The 21,389-nt window shown below is 46.2% G+C and overlaps 1 protein-coding gene across 4 annotated transcripts in view; it reads left to right on the top strand.

Moving 5' to 3' along the window:
- Positions 1-21,389, top strand: part of LOC147624881 (vacuolar ATP synthase subunit H family protein) — a 90,920-nt gene that overhangs the window by 25,585 nt on the left and 43,946 nt on the right. For all 4 annotated transcript variants that reach the window (XR_015268874.1, XR_015268873.1, XR_015268872.1 and 1 more), the window contains exons 4-5: positions 1,480-1,582; positions 14,835-14,907. Coding sequence is in view for 1 of the 4 variants with exons in the window: in XM_086818121.1 (XP_086674247.1) it covers positions 1,480-1,582; positions 14,835-14,907 (176 nt within the window). In the remaining 3 variants the exon portion in view is untranslated. The remainder of the gene's footprint in view (positions 1-1,479; positions 1,583-14,834; positions 14,908-21,389) is intronic.

Here is a 21,389-nt window from a genome sequence, read left to right as displayed (position 1 = left end):
GTGATGCACGTGTGCCCATGGTTCCTAGATGTCCTCGGCCCCGCAAACATTTGCATGCATAAAATCTAGGCAATGTCCACACCAGCAAATAGGTTCATATGTGCTTGTCATGTGCCAAACAATCATGCTTAATGTATAATACACCATTGTATTGGCCCAAGCTCCCATCTTCCAAGCTTGTACTCACTCTAGTAGATTTAGAAGCAAGGGTTCAGGTTGGTGACAGATTGTAGGATTAGGAGGTTATTGGGCACCTTTCAATCAATGGGCTATTATGTGTGTAGGAGCCCCAATTGAAGAAATAAGAATCGAGGGTGAAGATACATAACTGCCTGCAATAGGACCTCCTAGTATGAGATGAGACAGCAATAGGACCTCCTAGTATTAGATGAGACAGCAATAGGACCACTTGAAAAGGAGGTCATACTTTGAAAGAAGTAAATCCCAAGGAAAATATTGTTTCCAGCACCGGTGCTTGGTTGAAAGTGTGCCTCTCAATGTACCATAGTAACCTCATGATCCAGACTGTACTTTGCGTATTCTTCATGTGCTATATGGAACGTTCCGTACATTGTACAAAGTGCACAAGCTTCTACAAAAATTCTGGAGTTTTTGTTCATCCTTGGCCTTATTAGGCAGAACCCATGCCTCATCCATGCATCTTATATATTTTTATATGCAGCCCATACTTATTATGAATACACAAACGTTGTGAATATAGTGCATTTTATGTTTATGCTGAACAAAATAGAAAAAATATGGCATGCTCAACATGCCTTATCTTAGTAAGTACATTTCTATACTTCCAACCACCTTGCAATGTACCCTTGCAACTGTAATTCCATGTTCTGCACTTGTGCTGAAGTCTGAACAGTACCACCTGGAAAAGCTCATGCTAAACTTTAGATGGCTGTCTGAGTACATGGAAGTCTATCTCGCTGCACAATTGTCAGTGAAACATTGTGCCGGAATCGAATAGGAATGTCACTCTGTGGCCATTACTGCTCATAATCAAATCAATTGTGCTTTCAGAGAAATTTTGATTGTGCTTGCAATTGATTATATAGCTTGTGCCAGGGAGAGGTGGAAATCATTCACATATATTGCTCTTGTTTTTCTCTGTCTCTTTGTTTCTAAGTTTATTTTCATCGCAAAAAACATTTTCATGGCATAATATAAAGGGCATAGTTATAGAAGGCAATGATGACCCTGTGCCTAATGTATGCATTTGTGGTTGAACAAGAATCGGTGTAGTGGATGTGAGAGTTGTTTTTGAGATACTGAAAGTTGGAACTTGGAGCTGAAACAAACTGGCAGTTTGACATCATCTTTACGTATGGGCTGGCAATCCCACTTTCATATCACTTAGATAATGACTCCAATTTTTCATTAATCAATATCAAGGCACATTATTTTGTTCTTTAGAGATGCACATTCTCAACAAGTATGTGATCTTACAAAAAAACTTTTGCATTACAGAATGGTGCAGCATATGTACGTTTATTCGTAGGCATTCTTCGTGATGTCACAAAAGAAGAAACACTGGAATATGTTCTCGCCCTGATTGAAGAGATGCTTTCAGGTTTGGTGCTTTGTTTTTACTTTCCTGTTTGCATGATGAAAGATTATTTATTTATTTTATCTGTGTACCATATTTAAGGGAGTAATTGGTGGCAATTACTGGCATAATCAGACAATGAGTCTTCAAGAGCTGAGGAGTCATAGGTGGTTGGCCACGATCGAAGAATTGATTGTGATAATTGTGTCCGAAGTGTTGAAGATAACCACATGGCCTTGATCCCCCTTCTCTTCCCTTGAAGAGTATATTTTTATTGGTGTAGATATAGAGGATAAAATAGAGAATATGGTGTGAATACCTGGCAAGTGCACTCAGGCGTTAACATGTATTTCATCTAGCTGGCATGTGTGGTCGTGGCATATCGACAGAGCACCTCCCTGAGCTGTGGGATTAGGAGAAAGCAGGCTAATATGGGCGGCTAAGTTTATTATTAATAAATGTATGTGTACTAGCTATTTATAACAGGATGGTTACTTATAGTAGTAGTGGGCACTATATAAGTGAAACATGGGTTATTATTGTCAGAACCTCACTATTGGTCAGAGTTTGACCAAGACTCCGACTACGCATGTGGCAGAGCATAGATTGACATACTGAAGGTCTCTATGGGGTAGACTGACATGGATCTGTGAGAGTCAGACCTTAGCCCCTCGCTTGGGGGTGGTTCAAAGCAAAGAACCTACAGTTGGGAGGTGAGCTAGCCTACACCCCTCTTAGGGTGTTTGTACTAATCACTTGTGGTTTGTGTTTAGGAGATCTGTGGGGCTGTAATAGGTGGTTGGACAAGGATTTCTTCAAGGAGTAAAAGCTGTTGCCTGGGGGCTGCATGGAGGCAATGCAACTCTTGCCATCGATTTATACAGGATGGGATGTCATGTGCACACCTTATGTAGCCATTCTAGCTAGTCAATACACTTAGGACTCCCTTTGGGATGGGCACTGCATTTTGTGAGCCCTAGTCGACAGACATGTTACCAGGCACCATCTAGGTCTAGGGTCTAATCAGTGTGTCAAGTCTATGTGCTAGTTTGGTGCAAGTCAATTGCAACCCACTATCAAGCCGGAAAGGTCGTTCAAGGTGTGACAGGCACTTACTTATTAGTAGACATATTGTCAGGTGCCAAGATCGCGTGTCTAGGTCTTCAGTCCTCCATGCAGCTTACCCAAGAGGGGCAGTGCAGGTCTTGGAATTCACGTGGTTAGCTAGTTTGACAGTTATGGCCTTCACATGGACCGCCTCCCCTACTTTGAGTACAGTCTTGATTCACTGCTTCTTGATCTCTTCCATGGCAAGAGATCAACCTCCTTATCCGCCTTGATTTGTTAGGGCTGCATAGAAGCCGCATTTGGGTGTCTCCACTAGAGCTCACTACAAAACTCCAGCTCTAGTAGAGCACTTTTGACGAGTTTCGAGGATGGATTTATTGTGAGCCTTGGCTCTCTTGTCACATGCCATGGGGATCACCGTTGGCCAGCTATGGGTATCATCCCACCGTCTACGGATTGAGTCTGTTAGATCAGATCATACCCCTCCAGAGGCACGGATATGGAGGGTATGCATGAAAGGGGAGGTCTAGATGAAGGAGCATCACATTTTCAAATATTCATCTTACCATGAGAGCTTTTCCACCACCGGGAGACCATCCTTAAACAGCACCAAGGAAGTCAGGGCCATTGAGATGCCTCTCAGGACATCCATTACAGACTTCTTAAAATTGCATTTTCCCATGCCAAAGGTACCATCAGACTTTTAAGGGTCCAAGGGATCATACAGGTTAGAGACTACACCCCACCCGCTCGTACCATCACTAGTGAGTGTGATCCCTTTTGAGAGCCAGACGACTCCACATATGGGGATCTAGGCCTACGACCTATCTATTGCAAATTCTGGACATACTCCGCTGCCATGGAGAGGCCACTCTGCTGGACATGTCATCTCCAGCTCGCTTTTACTCCATTTTATACCCCTTTTTATCCAAATATTTATCTGATGTCATTAGGAAATTTTTCCACTCTTTTATAGCTTATTTTTAGGCATTTATCACTTCTTTTGCTCCCTTGGTGGCTGCGTTTTGGAGATTTACTTGGAGCACAAATCAGCATTTTTCTGCACTGATTTGGGGCTGTTTTTTGCCTCTTGGATAGCACTTCTTTGTTGCATTTCTCCTACAGTAGTACCTTGTTGCATTTTTTTTCCTAGCTCTCTCTCTCCTCCCCTAATTTTATATTTTGCGTCTACCGCGGCCTAGTGGTGGCACTGTGCGCTTGATCCATTAGCCTCTCCCTCCCTTATTTCATCGCACATCGGGTCGGCTCCCGTCTTCACCCGTGTCCCTTTACCTCCGGCAGGAGTGCAGTTCTACATCTTTCTTTCACCTCACCTAGTGTTTAGGGAGGAGTGGGCAACCTCCGGGTAATAACTGGCAGCCTTTCCATTGTAAATTCAAGAGGAGGATTCCATGGCTTCTACACCGACTGTCATCTCTTCATCCATTCCTCAACTTCCCAAGGAATCCATCTGAGATGGAACCCATTGTCTTGATTGGGCACTACAGAATCCAGATGAAGACTCTTCTTCAATATCATTGGCTATGGGGTATTGTTTCTGGTACATATGCCTCTCCCAATGTTACTTCTCCTCAAGCTGAGATTGATGCTTGGGCTGACAAAGATGCAAGGGCTCATGTCTTTATCTTCTTCAACATAAAACCGTCTATTTCTCCTGAATTTGATGACAATGATGAGGAAACTATAGAAGAATTGTGGGATACCATCCAAAGGAGGTATCACCGTGAGAACTTTGCTCAGAAGGTAGCCTTGGAGAATCAGCTCTCCAACCTGAAGATTGCCGATATTGCTAACATCATGGATTCTATTACGGAGTTCATAACCATTTAGAAGTAGTTGGTCTCTTTGGGGAGCAAAGCTACTGACGAGGACTTTGTCAATCGGCACCTCGCCAAATTGCCCGAGACTTTTCTCTGCTTTTTGAGATACTATATCACTTCTTCCTTCTATTCCTGATCTACATACTAGTGTTGGAATGCGTCAGGAAAGGGCCATGAGAAAGAACACTAAGGGCAAAAGCAAATGGAAGTCCAAGGTTTGCATGAGCAACAAAGGTGACCACAAACTTGCCAACAATCTCGCTCATAAGGAGCTTATTGATAGAATGCACAACGGAAGATGGAAAGTGGACACACAGGAGAGAGAGAGAGAGAGAGAGAGAGAGAGAGAGAGAGAGAGAGAGAGAGAGAGAGAGAGAGAGAGAGAGAGAGAGATTTTATTAACGTCTTCCAAAAGACCGAACTCGGCCTATGAGACAAATCGGTGTACCTGTATGGGGTATCCTCTGTCATCCCAACAAAATGAAAAAGTACTGAACTAAAAAGCTGAATCTGGGTGTGCAATAAGTACAATGAGTGGGGGAGGGGATGGAGCTCTACTACTAGGAGAATGCAAAGCTATATGCATGGAGTATACAATCATGATATGCAACCTAGCTAGCTCCATCCTGTACCATACTGGGGGTATAAAATGGTATACATTAATGAAGGGGGTGTCCACAGCTCCTTGAAGAACATGCCTGGGTCTGCTCTGAAGCGAGCCAGTCGCTCTGCACCCTCTCTGTGAAATTGAGCTTTGATCTCTGTCATCTCTCTTTGGTGTAGGCATGGTGTCCGAAAGCCAGGTCCTCTGTCTCCTGCGGGCTCTGAGTGTCTCTGCTCTCTGGAGAGTAATTCCCTGCTGTGTAGGGGCTGGGAGTGGGATGGATCTCTGAAAAAATGTAGTAATCTGTGTCTGTCGTCCCCCCTCTGGCGCTGTCTGAGCTTGTAATGATGTCTCTTTGTGACGCTGTATGTCTAGAATGAATCTCCCCAATATGCGAGGGACTTGCTTTCAATATCACCAAACAAGAATACAAGTCCTAAGCAGGAGGGGAAGAAGACCTCGTATGTGAGGGACTGCAGCAAGCCAATATGCAGGGGCACTAAGGCATGCAAGAGGCACAAAGCAAGCAATGAAAATGAGGGAGGGTATGCCCGGCTATCTATATGCCCATGTAGAGGCAGTCGACAAGCTCACGACTAGGGATAAATGCCCATGACTCCATAAAATGGGAAAACAGGTGGGTAAATGATGTGAGAGGTGACCAGCCCCTCTAGCTAACATGGTCAAGCCCTAAAGGCTAAAATAGGACACCACAAAGGAAGCCAGCAGCAATGGGATGGTCTAACACCCCCTCTCAGCACCGGATGTTGAGTGAACTCCAAGAAGCCAGAGATGCTGTCCTAGATCAAAGATGAAAAATTGCAGAAACAGGTACCAAGAAAGCTCCACAAGCAATTTGCTCAAGAACTGTAGGCATATGCTCACTTATGGTAGTGCTATGTGTGAACAGGGCTTAACCAAGGGCACTTTTTCCCATGTGGTTTTTCCCCTTGGACATCAAGTGTGAAAGGACACTCTTAACATATAATATTTTGTACTTCTATATTATATGGATGTGGCACACATGCAAGGGTTGACTTGCATTTTGTGGATACCACACTTTTGGCTCTCCCTCTCTCTCTCTCTCTCTCATTTCTGTGTGTGAGCTTCTCTACCCTGCACCTAACCCTAATGTGCAGGTTTGTGTGTGTGAGTGTGTGAGTCCAACACCCAACAATTGGTATCAGAGCTGGGAGCTGGGAGCTGCCCTTGGTATTCTGCCTGTGGAGAAGCAGCACCTGCGAATTTCCGTCGGTTCTGTCCGTCGCTGTGGATTTCCGTCGACGGACCACCTTCCGTCCGCTGGACTTGGCCAACTCTGCCGCCCAGCACCGGCGGCACTAGTGGGGAGTCCACCGCTGTTGCCTAGCCCGCGGGCGGCACCGCCCTCTCCAGCGGGGGCGACAGTGTTGCCCGAAGCGCTCCGCGCGTTAGCGCTCCGTTCCGGCCGCCCTGAGCCACGCTCGCCGTTCCGTTCCAGTTGACCGTAGCTGCCCAGACTCCGTTTCGGCCGACGTCCTTCGGTCGGTGCTCCATTCCGTCCGCCGCGCCGAGCTCCGAACGTGACGCCCGCTGGCTACCATCGATGCGACGCCGTGTCGCTGTTCCATTACGGCTGCTTAGACTCCCGTCCGAGGCTCACGACTGCCGTCCTGTTCGGGTCACCGTCGTCGTCGCTGCTCATGACTGCTGTTCGGGTCCTGGTGTAGCTACGCGTGTTTGCGCTTGCCCTGCGCCTACTGCTCTTCGCGCCCAGCGCCCGTCTCTGACTGCCCGACACCTGCCCAACGCCCGCCTCTGCTCTGCCTTGTACCTGGGCCCCGTATGCAACTCTGTGCGCTCCAGCTCCACCTCCCCGCGTCGACCCTGCGCTACAACGCCTCCGCCTGGCCGTCTGCTCGCCTTGCACCTACCACCTCCGCCTGCTCTGTGCTCTGTGCTCCTCCTCGACAACATCTGCATGCCTGGCTGTAGGCCCCTCAACTGTCTGCTCCAAGCCTGGTCCGAGGTAATTTCTCTTGGGTGAGGTGGGTCCGGACTAGCCGGAGGTGGGTCCACGGGATCCAGTGTATGGGTGTCCTTTCCTTGGGTCCGAAAGAAGCTGGTGATGGTTGGCTCGCGAGGGAGGGGTTGGGGTGGCTAGGGCTGAAGCTCTCTCAAGAAAGTGTCGATGTGTTTGCCGAGCTCAAGCAGGAAGAGTCCTAGGCAATGCTTGTCTAGGAAGTCAATTATCCTGGAGAGTGGGCCAAATTCCTCATGGAACAGATAGTGAAAGATGTATTAAAGACCCAATGGGCCTATGAGACCAAAGTGATACAATAATGCAGAGAACCTTTTGCAGCTTGAAATTCAGCCATATTTTTGTGCATGGAATTCTTTGCATCATGTGCAAACAAAGAATCACCTTTGACTAATGCAGCCCACATCCTTCCTACTCTTGTAATATTGCCTGAAGTGTCTGGCACAGGGGAAGGCGAAGCAGATGTAGAAGCTTCTTCCATCTAGTTACGAGAGACCAGGGGTCTCTGTCTAGAAGGTATTATTTTTTTGGGAGTCTGCCATGTATCATAGTCAGGTTTGTCTTTATCTTTCACATTCATCATATGAGAACCAGTCGAGGCAATTTTTGCTTTTTCTTTATCCAGACCTGCATACTGTGAATGATTAACATTCTTACCCTTTTGAGTTTGCACAGATGGCATGGGAGTAGTTGCGGAGAGGGCATGGCTGCAATAGGTGGCCTCAGTAAAAGCAAAGGATATTCTGATTGCATATGGCCAAACTTTTTGCAAGTAAAGCAAGAACATGCAAAATTTTCCCATTTAAGCTTAAAGAAAGCTGTGTGTGTCGGAATGCCTTGCATTTGAATATCCATTGCAACTATGTCAGGGGCTTGTTTGTCTGTATCCCGAAGGATATAGAATCTGTTAACATTGCCAGAAGGTCTGGGACAGCATACAACCTTACCCAATGATTCTGCGAGAAAAGGCAATGTAGGGCGCATATAAACTGGGAGGTCCACCACTTCAACCCATATAGGGCACCCGTGTTTAATAAATTTCTAATAATCCTTGGTGGGCGACCAAGGGTATACATGCACCATTTGACAAGGGCGATTTTTTTGAACAACATTTGTTTATGCTTGGATTCAGTGATAATAACCTTATAGAAACCTCTTGCTGCAGAGTAAACCCCTTTCACAAAACATCCACCAAGCATGGCTTTTATCCATTGGCCAACATTTGCTGTAGTAGGCATTTTACGAGGAAAAAAAGGATAACCACTTTTTGAGATTGTCTTGTAAGTGGGTCGAAGAGTACATCACCAAGGAAACGAAAATCCGGCATAGGTGCATCCCAAGCTTGTCGGATGTCTGCAAAGCCTCCCTCTAGAGTATTAGAGAACTGTTCTGTTGCAATTTGGGATTGTCACAACGAAAAGGTTGCGAATCAGAATGTAATTGTCCACGTTTGGAATCAACAGACAATTCCCTTCTGTGGTAAGTAGCTACAGATTGGACCATGAAGAAAGAGGGGAAACACAGGCGAGAAATAAACAAGAGACACATAAAAAAAGAAGATATAGACACATAGAAGAGGGGAGGGGAGCAAAGCAGAAAATAAGAAGAAAAACAGGCAAAATATTTAACACAGATAGGAATACGAGACAAAGGGGAAGGGTGTACACACACACACTTTTTTTTTTTGTGAAACGAAGAAATTATATTATGAAACATCCATTTAACATCAGGGCAGTGCTCGAGAAAAGAGCCTATGCCCTATCCATCAGAAACAGTAAAAGAAAAGCTAAATACAAGAAACATCCAAATCTTCCTCATGTAAGGCATCATATAAGGACTGCCGCAATGAGGCTCGGAAGAACTCATAAGGGTGCTGAAGGGGTGAATTCAGATATGCATGATTTCGCTGTAGCCAGAGGGTCCATAAGGCCCAGTATCTGATCCAATGGAAGAAAAGAGAATACTGTGACAAAGAAGCTGATAATCTTCCAAACATCCAGAAAAACCTGTAGAACCTGTGTGCAGGAAATCTGAGAGATAAAAAATAGGAGATCTTGTCCAGAAGGTCTATGGAATATGAACAAAACCACAATAAATGCGGAATACTCTCAGTAGTATGATGACATCTTGGACAAAGAGGAGAGGCAATCCTTCTTTGAGCCAATTTCACTCCCACTGGAAAAATACCAACAATGCATCTCCAAAGAAAGAGTCTCTGCTTCAATGGCATTTTCAACTTCCATATCAATGTCAATTTTCCTTTCCACCAAGCTAAAGACTTATTCAGATGCCAAAGAGAATTAGCATGATGAGCAATCCATGGAGGAGGTAATATCAATCGATAAGCCTGTATGGAAGTCAATAGATGCAAAGGTTGAGAGGATAATCTTGGACTTGAAGATTGAAGATGCCAATCTTGAAGCCTGTCTCTTACATCCAATGTTGGAATCGGAATGAAAGGGTGTAAGAGATCTGCAATAGCTTTCCATATAGGTCCATGATGCATCCCAAGATTGTATTGTTGGCATGCTGCCGGAAAAGAGAGAATATGCCCTTGAGTATCTACAACGTCGTCAATGAACTGGATGCCCAACTTCATAAGATTGTAAGCTCTGATTGGTTGTTGTACAACAAGGGGAGAGTAAAAAACAGCACTCCAATGTAGGCTTTCCATTCGAAGCGAGGAAGCTATAGAAGCAGGATGGGGAGACCATTTGATGCGAGAGAGCACTTTCTTCCAATCCTGAATCAAGGAAGTAGAAAATGGACAACCAGGGATTTTACCTTGAAATTTGCCAAGTACTACTTCCGATGGATCAACTAGCCAATGTCCATAAGCATTTGTGCGCATCTGACCACACAAAATTGCGAACATGATAGACCAAGGCTGCTCTTGTTGAAAAAAGGTTTTGAGCATAGTGATCTTTCTTGCCAACACATGAAATTTGATGTTTATAATATTCAAACCACCATGCATTCTTGGTGAGCAAAGCAGGTCCATTTTGAGCAACCTTAAAGCTTTTTTATGAAGCTGAGTTTTCCAAAAAATCTCCATGGCTTGAGACATAAAAGAAGAAAGATCTCGAGATGACCAATGTATAGAGGAAGGTAGAACTGGACATAAGCTAGAACAATGGACTGAACAATTCGAAGCCGTACGTGCAATGGCCAAGTGGAGATCTTCCAATATTCTAATTTGTCCTGAATTTTGTTTAGTACCCAAGATATTTGTTGCTTATTTCTGATTTTCCAGCCAATGGGATAACCCAAATGTCTTACTATGTTTTCCGGATAAATAATCTGGCCGGGCCACAGGATAGCATGCCAGTCACAATGCTTGAGAGGTAAGAGTTTTGATTTCTGAAAATTAATTTTTAGACCAGCTGCCAACCCGAAATCTGAAAGAGTATCCATCAATAGGTGAAGCTCCAGAGGACTGTTCTTTGGCATGAAGAATGAATCATCTGCATAAGCCTGTGCAATGAAAGGCCGTGAACCAGAAATCTGAAGCCCCTCTAACTGTCTAGTATCAACCAGATGATCCATATAAAGAAGCAAAGGATGTGAAGCAATAGCATAGAACAAAGCACTGAGAGGGCATCCTTGTCGAACTGATCGTTCTAGAGTCCAAGACTCAGACAAATGTTTCCCTATAAAGCATTGAGCAGTGGAATCTGAGTAAAGCCAATATATGACATTAACTAGCTTTGGCCCAAAACCAAGTTTAGACATGATTTGAGAAACATAATCCCACTGTACCGTATCAAATGCCTTTGCCACATCCATCTGCATGACCAAGACATCTTGAGCAGAATATTTTGCATATTCCTTTGCGATGAGAGTATTGGAGATATTATCATGTATATGCCTTCTTGGAACAAAACCATATTGCTTGGGATGAAGTCCATCATGAAGGATATCCTTTATCCGATGTACCAACATTTTAGCAATAAGTTTATATATAACAGGCATCAAAGTGATAGGCCTCCAGTCATCCATTGTCTCACATAGAGGTTTTTTGGGCACAAGCTTAACCAGACCATGCTTCCAAGCTGAGGGAAGATGTTGATGCTGCCAGGCTACATTAATGAGCTTCAAGATTGGACCCTTCAATTCAGCCCAGAAGGCTACAAAAAATTCAACCATCAAACCATCCCAGCCAGGGGATTTATGTTTACCCAAATGCTTGAGGGCTTCATCCAATTCAATATCTGAAAAGGACATTTCCAGCATTGAAGCTTTTTGCAAAGAAACAATAGGAGAAACAAGCTCAATAAATCTGCTCCGAGCCAATGCAACCTGAGGTGTAGAAGAAGTTGGTTGAGAAAAAAGAAGCTGAAAATGATCCAGACATTGTTTTTCTAGCTGAGATAAAGTCTGGGTCCAAAGACCATTGGGTTTCCTGACTCTCATGATAGATTGACTTTGTCTATACGCATGTAAATTTCGAAAGAAAGATTTCGAGGAACAACCCTTATCTAGCATAGGTTTAACTCTAGCCCTTGTCTGCCATTTGGAAAGCTTGCGTTTATCATTAGCATCAATTATGGAAGAAGCACAAGACAATGAATTCTGCTCGGAAGCAGAAAGAGACCTTTGATGGCTAATTTGTACCAAGGACTGCTTGTATGATTTTGCCCACTAGATATGCTGTCTGGTTTCTGCCATGTACCATCTTCCATATTCCTTAATGACATTTTGAATACGATGTACAAAAGAGTTCCAAGCAAAATCCAGATCCTCCTGAGCATGGGATAACAATGGCCTGCAAGCCAATATGATCATTTGCTGGAATTTTTCATGAGAAAGATATAATTGATTGACTTGCAAGTGTCTGACTAAAGAGAGCTACATATCATCCAGAGGCATACCAAATGAAAGGTTGAGCCAAAGTGGAGTGTGATCGGATAGTTGTTGAGAATAATCAGTCCACATTTGACATGTATAATCTTCATATTGCTGAGCATGAATAAGATACCATCTATCAAGCCTGGCCCAATATTCTGTAAAAGCATTATGATGATATGTAAATCCCAAAACTAAAGGGTGAGTTGCTGTCCATAAATCTGCAGTATGAAGTGATGAAGTCATATGTTCCCATTGCTGGATTTCAGAGGGTAGCATATGGGATTTATGTGTGGTATTGTCCTTCCAGTGAGGAGAATTATTGAAGTCACCACAAAGTAGAGCATTTGAGGACCAAGGATATTGCTTTATGGAGTCCCACATTTGAGCTCTGGAAGCTGAAATTTGAGAGGCATACAAGGAGCCTATTTCAAAAATCTCTCCATTGATCATACATTGGATAATCATCCATCGGCCACACATTATATGCTACGCAGGGCTGCAGATCATGTCTGGCTAAAATGCACAGCCCAGAGAATTGTTCAGATCCTGCGTAAAATATATCATATCCTGAAAAGAACCCATGCTGGCCAGCAAAAGAATGCTGATTATGCTCTTGCAGACACACAACATCTGGATGAGTATTATTTATATAATGCCATAGGAGCCTCCATTTATGCTGGTTGCAGAGGCCCTGTATGTTATAAGAAATACATTTAAGAGAAGCACGCATGAAAATATGTACAAAAGATGAGCAGTCCTCAAAGAGAAAGGGAGGCATTAGGCCTCTGCCATTGCCACAGGGTCTTGCTGACCCTCAGAATCCAATTCCCTGACTAGATCATCTTCTTCACAAAGTGGAATACCCTTCTTGACTGCATTGACCCATGCCTTTGAGATGGGGTTGTCCGAAGAGGTAGAAGGTTGACCAGGAGATGGAGCAGAAGCATCCCAATTACGAGATTGGAGAGGTCTTTGTTTGAGAGGCACCGTCTTCTTTGCATTCTGCCAACCCTCGTGAGAAGATGAATTATTTTCCACTAGCTTGCTTTTTCCTTTATCCTTGTTTTGAGCTGAATTGGCTTGGCTCCCTGTATGAACTGAAGGCTTTGCTCCTTTAGCTTCAGTCTTTTCCACATATGTCTTCTGACCTCCTTTATTAGATGGCGGAGGAATGGCAGCTGGAGGAGGCGGATGAAGGATAGAGGGACACTCAGAAGCTAGGTGCCCGAACTTGTGACAAGAGAAACAAGCTCCAGCAAAAATGCCCCATTTCAAGGTGAAATATTTCTTTCCCAAATTAACACCCTCAATCTCAACTGCAATAGCAGAGGGGGTTGGTCTATCAGTATCCCATAAGATGCAAAAACGATTTTTATTACCTGTGGGACAAGGGGGACAGATCACTTGTCCCAATGTCATCGCTAAGCCTGGAAGCTCTGTTCTCATGTAATCTGGAAAATCAACGACTTCAACCCATACAGGGCAGTGATGTTTGATGAGATTCTGATAGTCCTTATTAGGAGACCAAGGCATGATGTGCACCATTTGACGACCAAAAAATAAAGGGGATATTTCCAGCATCTTTTGTTTTGTCAATGCATCCAAGAGATGAACTTCATAAAATCCTCGGGAGGCAAAATAAGACTCCTTCTACATAGCATCCACCTAGGAGAGAATTCACCCATTGTCCCACATCATTAGCCGAGGGTATTTTGCCTGGAAAAAAGATGATGACTGCAGTTTGAGAGAGCTTCTTCAGAGGATGCACAAGAGAAGGCAACTTCATCTTGTAAGTGAGTTCCGGAGCAGGTAGTATCCATTCTCTTCTACTTTGTTGAAAATCCTCATTCAACATGTCAAACACATAGGAAGCATCTTCAGATGAAGGAGCTATGGGGGGCAGAGTTTCCCTTGATTGTCTTTTAGGTTCAGGAGAAAGTGCTCTCTTGACATAATACTTGCTTGTTTCTGCCATCGAGACTAGTCGATTCAGCAGGAAGAGACAGATCAGAAAAAAGGGGGGGCATTGCTATTTCAACAAGGCACTGAATTGTGATAGAAAGGCCCGAAACTTGTTGCGATAGGAGGCTTGCGGGAATACTACCTTACACAGAAGGGAAAACAGAGACCTGTCGCGAGGCGCGCGCGCACGCGCACACACACACACACACCCACCCCCGCACACACACACACACCCCTACACACACAGGTCGCGGAAGAGAGGAGGAGGGGCAGATTGACGATGAGAAAACAGAGAATCTGTGCGCACAGAGGGGACCCCCAGAAGGTCGCGATGAGGGCTGCAGGGCCGACACAGTCCAGGATGCAGACGACAGATCTCTCGACACTCCACACACACACACACTACACACACACCACACCACACACCATGTACACACACACACACACACACACAATTGCACCCAGAAGAAACAAAAGAAGGAATAACGAGCAGCAGGAGAGGGAGCAGGGGACAGGCAGCAGACATGCAAGGCTGCAGAGGCAGCAGCTGGCGGCAGGATGCATGACGGTCGACGCTGAAGAGGCAGCATATGACAGAAGACAGCCGGCGCTGCAGAACAGGAGGCCGGCGCTGCAGAAGCACTAGAGGGCGCCAAGCAGCGATTGGCGCTGCGCAGGCAGACCACACACACACACACACACACACACACACACGGGTACTAAACAGCATGCACACGCACACCACCGCACACATGCGCACGTGCACGCCCTCTAACATAAGCACAATGCGTAAGGGAGGCCAAGGTGTCATTATTCATATGTACATCACGACATTAATTTCTCTGCATTGTTCAACTTGCATTCGTATTTATAAGTGCATAGGTAAGTTTTTCATCTTGCTTAATTTTCGTGTTTAAATGCTTTGATTGGCAGCAAATCCAAAGAGGGCAAGGTTGTTTCATGATGATTCCTTCGCAAATGAAGATATCTATTACCCTTTTTTAAGGTAGGCAATACTTTGCTGAAATTATTCTAACTAAAAATCTATTTTGCTTTTACTGCTAATTTTCATTTCTGCTCAATGAACATGAAAACGATGCTTTGGACAGAATGCATAGCATTACTTTTTTTTTTTTTCACACTCAGATTGAATTGCTGTGTGGTGTGTATTCTTATAGGTGGTTTTCTTTTCACTTGTGTGTAAAGACAGCTACAAGTACAGCTTTATATGATAAGAATGGTTTTTGGAGAATATAGCTCTTTGTGCACACAACACTAAACTGTTTTTGTTTTGAAATTTAGAAAACTTCAAGGTTTTTTTTTTTTTGGTGTGGATTTTAATAAGGATTTCTTGAAGGTGCTTTAGCAGAATCAAAACTTCTTGAACATTTTTAACACTAATATCAATTCAAATATAATTTCTCTTTTTTCAATGCCCTTTATATTTCCTATGTACTCTATTTCATAGATTAGATTTCTTTGTACACTTCCTTAGCATACAAATTTTAACAGTTTTGAGTTGCAAGTGCTCGGGCAGCAGTGCACCAGGACTCGATTGTGGGTAGATGATTATGCTATCGAAGAGTGGTAGACTACTGTGCCAGGGAAGCCAGCCAACTTCTAGAGCTGAGCGATGTCACTATACATGCCAGGATGGCAAAGTATAGGAGGATTCAATTCTGTGAGAGAACTATTTTGAGCATTTATTGGTGGCATCCACCTATCGGTGAACAGGCCCTTTAGCCACTTCAAGGGTCCCACCTCTAGCCCCTCCGGTCTGGAGGCTTACCTTATTGAGAATTCTCCTTAGGTTCTCAGATTCCAGTGAGGCCAGCTGGCCCCACTGAACCCCTGACGAGCCCCTCCCCACACCCGTCTCTAGTGGATCACTCCCAACCGCTTCCATCTCCCTCTTACCCAATATATCCCAACCTTTTGCTTTTCATTCCCAGCTATTGCCACGTTCATGCAAGGTGACTCAAATCTTTCATCCATATTTACTTGTATTGCTGTATGAAGTAAATAACTGATCTGCGGGCTGTAATTCCCTGTATGTACAGACCAAATTGACGTGCAGATGCTGGAATTTCGGGGGTGAATGCTGGCCGCCTAGTAGAGCATCTGCTAGACAGTGGAAGAAGATGTGTTTTGCTGATTACAGGCCGAAACACCTGCGTTTATGTTCCACGCTGACTTGGGACTGCTTCTAGACCTCGCTTGCTTGCGTAATGGTTCAAGTAGGTGTGAGACGAGTGTCCAGGGCTGACCTTGCTTGCTTGCGTTAATGGTAGAGGTCTGCCTCTGGCAGGGGTATTGACCATCTGTGCGTGCAAGGTGTGAGATGAGTGTCCAGGGCTGAAACACATGCTTATGTAGGGGCTTCTGGGCTGGCCAATTTCAGCATAGCAGCTTGTCCTCTTTTTGCTAGTCGTGGGGAGTTAATTTCTTTTGCCAACTTGAATTGGGCGCCCATTTCTATGGGCCATGGGCACCTACCCATGGCCACCCTAGAAGGCCATGGTCCCCATATAGGGTGGCCATAAGGCTAGCCAAAGCTCTCATATTTTCCAAAAATAACATTTCCCCTAAAGGTGAGGTGTTGCTAGTAGTCAACAACAGAGATTCGCACACTTCACGGTAATGCGTTTGACTCTTGACCTGATGATGGGCACCGAACCAAAGGCCTGCACCCACTTCCCCCCTTCCTTCCTTCTTTCAGCGTGTCCCCTCCCTCCCCCCCTTCTCTCCTCCTGTCAGCGCCTCCCCCCCTCCCTCCCCTCTTTTTTATTTTTCCTTTTTCTTTTTTCTTCTCTCTCTCTCTCTCTCTCTCTCTCTCTTTTTTGAAAACCATCTACTCGGAGCTGATGTTGCTCTCATGTTTCTATGTTCTTAGTATTCCATGATGAGTTTCCATGGACAGTTTTGTATCACCCCAGTGAGGTAGCTATGTTTATGTTTTCTTTCTGTTTTATTTTCCATTCCATGATGAGATATGCCATGGACATTATTGTATCACTTTGGTCTCATAGGCCCATTGGGTCTTTAGTAGACGCTTAATATATCTTTCTTTCTTTCTCTCTCTGTCTTTCTTCTTCCCCCCCCCCCCCCCCCCCCCGCGCGCCCTCTGTCGCTTCCTTTCCTTTCTTCGCTGCCATCTCTAGCCTATCCTTGTTCCTCCGGCAGCACCCCCAGGTTGTGGGCATTTCTTCATTTTCTCGGCAAGTTTCGTCCTCTTTTGGTCTTTGTCCCCAAGAGGAGTCCATGGGAGGCGCTCCGTCTCCCTCGAGCGAGGCCACCGTTACTTGCCTTTCGTTTTCCGAACCGGACCTGTAGCTTCTCGCTACGATTGTTGCATTCCTAGAGGCCTCCTCTCTGGTATACAAGATTGTCGGTAGCTGCTCCGCGCGTGGCCAACTTAGAGATCTTCTTCAAGCTAGCCTCCTGGGTGCGCCAACAAAGATCGCAGGTATTCATCCTTTGGGGCGCGGCTACTACCAGGTTGAGTTCGACTCATAGTAGCAACGAAACCCGTTTCAAATCATATGAAACCGACCGAAACTTTTACGAAACGTTTCAGAATATGAAACTCGTTTTTTACTCACGTGAAAGTTTTAAGGCCCAAAAACCTTACATGCCAGTTTCATACATACGCATTTCCGAAGCGTATTTTTTCTTGTTGCTTGCTACTGGACTTGCACGCGCATGTCCTTCGTGCCTGTCGATGACTGGTCGACCATCTTGAGAAGGACGCTTCAGCCTTGGCCATGGCCTAAATACATATTTTCATGTATATTCTAAATTTCTAATTTTTTTTGCATTTTTTGTATTAAACTTTTTTTTGACATTCCTTTTTTGCTTGGTAGTGACTAGTTGACCATCTCAACAAGGACTCGAGCCTTGGTCATGGCCTAAGTACATATTTTCATGTATATTCTATATTGAAAAAAAAATATATTTTTGCATTTTTTGTATGAAACTTTTTTTGGACGTTTCAAAAAAATATGGAACTTCTGAAACCTTTTTGAAACCCGTTTCAAATCAGGCGTTTCTGAAACTCCTGGTAACTATGGTTCGACTCACTAGCGACGTCTGATCTTGTCATGCAATTGAGCCCCGTTGCACTGCGAACGACCCATGCCTCCTTTGAATAGTGGTGGCAGCACGGCCTTGACCCGACATTCGACCCATTAGCTAGGGTTTTAGGCTTTCCCGTGACAGTCTGCTTTCCAGGCCTGAGGAAGGAATACCTTCCTCTTCTCCCGGTGATTGGTGGTGCCATCGGGAGAGTGATGGAATCCCCCCCCCCCCCCCCCAACCACTGCCTCGGCCCTCACACGAGCAATAGGGATTCCATCTCTCGGTATTTGTGTTGCCTCACCGGATTCTGTGCCTCACATGATATCTGTTCCTAGTCTTCGAGGTGACCCCATTATGTAGTGAGTGGAGTATTCTGGCCTTCTAGGCCAATGCTTTATTTGCAGACAGATGGGTCATCTGGCCAGAGTTTGCCCTCGGTGTCAGACTAGGTGACCGCCCCCGGTGGTTCCCCCTCTTACTTCACTCAGATCCTCATCAAGGGGCTGAGGGAAGAGCAGGTTCCCAGGCCGCGGAGCAACAGGTTCTGACCATGGATGACACATCAATCGGAGAGTGGCACACGGTTGGCCCCCACCCCAGTCGTCGGCTGAGCACCAAAGCTGAGTGTTGCCACCGTGCGCACTAGGCTGGCAGCATGCAGGAGGATTCGGTTTTGTCAGAGAACTGTTTCGAGCACTTATCATAGCACTCGTCGCCCGCAGATGACGTCATGACTTCTCCTCGGGCCCTCACTGCCCAGTTGGGCAGGTTGACCCCACCCTCGCTTCGTCGAGCCTTCCCCAGCAGCCTTCCTCTCCGATAGATACCTCTCAGCAGCATCCCTCTCCAACCTCTCCGCCTTCCCACTCCCCCTCGCCTCCTCCCCCCCCTCCCCCCCACCCTCGCCTTTGACTCTACTTGCAATCGCCCCATTTTCCCCTTCCTCCCCCTCCCCCGCCCCCCGCGCGCCTCTCCAGATTATTCCCGTTGGTCCCTTGCAGCCCTTGATCCGGAGAGGAGACAATCGGCGAGTACCATTCGCCGCCTGATTCATCGCTTCTCAGAGCCAGTGGAGATGACCATTGCGGCCTCACCAGCGAGGGCTCTCCCACCTGAGTTTCCAGGTGGACCCCCCAGGATCTTGGGGCAGCCTGTGGATTATAGTTTCGTCCGGTGTCTTCCGACGGAAGGGACAGATAGGTTCGAAAAGACCGTGGCCCCTATTCATGTATGTGTGGTCTTCCACCACTCCAGACCCTCTACGCCAGAGAATGGCGCGATGATCTTCTCTTTCCCCCTGAGCGCAGCTCCCGAGACAGAGTGGGATCCAGAGTTGGTGGTCGCTACCATTCAGGATGAGGCGGTTGAGCTATCCCATCATTTGCAGGAACTCAGGATTACCGACGTTCTTACTCATCTATGGCCTTTGGCCAGGATGGAGCTTGGTGGATGAGTTTATAGTGACCAGGGAGGGGGGATGGTGACCTCCAACCTGGAGGTGCTGTTTTTTGTGTTCATGCATACCTCTCGTAGTACCTCTCCCCCCTTCTTACAGATACCTCCATTGTGATCGATGGAGCATGGAGTATGCATACTCTCGCGCTCCGGCAGAGTGGCAGTTCATGGAGGGCAGGATCCATGCCCACTTGGCGCGACTCCGCACCAAGACAGATTGTGACTTCCCCGTCTAAGCTTGCGTCCAAGACTCTACGAGTGGAGGGCAGTTCTGGTAGTTCCGCCTCACACAGGGATTGAAATGAGGATTGTCTCAAGGAACATTCAGGTCTTAGGAGGGCCTCGGTGCTTTCAGAGACGAGGCATCCTTAGAGGAGAGCTGCATCAAGCTATGGTGGGGGGGCCTATCGACATTCTTTTCCTCCAAGCAGGAGTCATACTTTTTGGTCTCCAGCCTTTGTCCCTTTAGGGACACAGGGAGGAGTGTCTCTCTCTGTCAGTAGCAACTTTTGCCGTCTGTGACAGGATCATGAGTCATAGTTCCAGGACTTGCTCAGTGGGTTACCATTCTGATTGGAGAGGATAGTGTTGGCTGCCTCAACATCTATGCCCCGAATGTGGATGCAAGTAGAGCTATCTTTTGGAGCACTGTCCAACAGGCCTTGACCCAGGCTGATTTTTGGTGCATGGGCGGTGACTTCAACATGATAGAGGCAAGAGAGGATAGACATGGAGGTGGCACGGCCACAGTCTCAGGAGCGGAGTACTTTGCATGGGAGGAGATGATACTGATTCTTAGGGGACAGGATTCTTGGCATCTTATATAGTTTGGGTGTAGCCCTAAGAGTCATAGCTTCTCTCGATTGGATAGGCGGAGCACTGGCCCCAACCTCTCTCGGCTGAATAGGTTTTATGTTGATGAGTGGGTGGAGGCATGGTTGGTATTCTAGCGAGCACTACATTTTCAGGTCATACCCTAGTTATACTGTCCCTAGAGGACCTATGGAGGCTCGACAGACATGCGAGCTCCAAGATTCTAGATAGCCTCATTCAGGACCCCGAGATTTGTAGCCGGATTGAGTAGATATGGGCGGGACTGGACTTTTCCTTCGAATCTGTAGCGTGCACTTTGGACGATGGCCTTGGGGAGGTCAATACTTTCTTACAGGAGGCAGCCCAGAGTAGATTGGAGGGATTTCGGGAGTCCTAGCCTCTTTACAGCGTCTTCAAGAGAGTTCCGCAGATAGCCCGTGAATTGAGAGTCAGATTGCTGTCGCTTGCACAGAGATTCGGTCCATCGAGGAGAGGAGGGTGGAGTATGGATACCATGCCCTGTCAAGGCCTCATTCTGGACTCGCACCGGTGATAGAGATTTTCTGCCGTGCATCAGGAGCAGAGATCGATTGGCACAAGTCATGTGGTTTTTGGGTAGGCTCAGCACCTACCCCGACTTGGCGACCAATTGAGGCTTTCCAGTGGATTCCGAGGGGCACTCCAGTCCGATACCACGGTTGCCAGGTTGGCATTGATATCTCTCCCGAGTAGCAGCTTGCTCCGCTTCTTCTGAGTATCAGGAAGACGCTTCTATATTGGAGCTTGGCGAGGCTATCCCTAGCAGGCAGAGTGGTGGTGGCGAACCAGGTACTGCTTGCCACCATGTGGTACATCACCTCATGCTGGGCCTTCTCTCGGGCTTGTTTTGGCCGCGGGTACATTGTTTGATCCGGAACTTCTTGTGGGCCGGAAGTGATGGGAGGCCAGCTAGGGCCAAGGTGGCATGGAGAGTGATCATTCAACCACGTAGCAGAGGGGGGCTCGGCCTCATTGATCCAGCTATACAGAGCCGTGCCCTGCTAGGCAAGTTGATTGTTAGAGGACTCCTACCTGGTGGTGAGGCTTGGAAGGATTTCCTCTTGGCCCGGATTTCTGCCCGCACTCCGAGCCTTGGAGGCCCGT

The sequence above is a fragment of the Cibotium barometz genome, chromosome 24 (assembly GCF_041138505.1).
Source record: "Cibotium barometz isolate CiBa-2024 chromosome 24, ASM4113850v1, whole genome shotgun sequence".
NCBI classification, from domain to species: Eukaryota; Viridiplantae; Streptophyta; class Polypodiopsida; order Cyatheales; family Cibotiaceae; genus Cibotium; species Cibotium barometz.
Note: the sequence above shows the minus strand (reverse complement) of the source record. Positions and strands in the feature narration are given on the sequence as shown.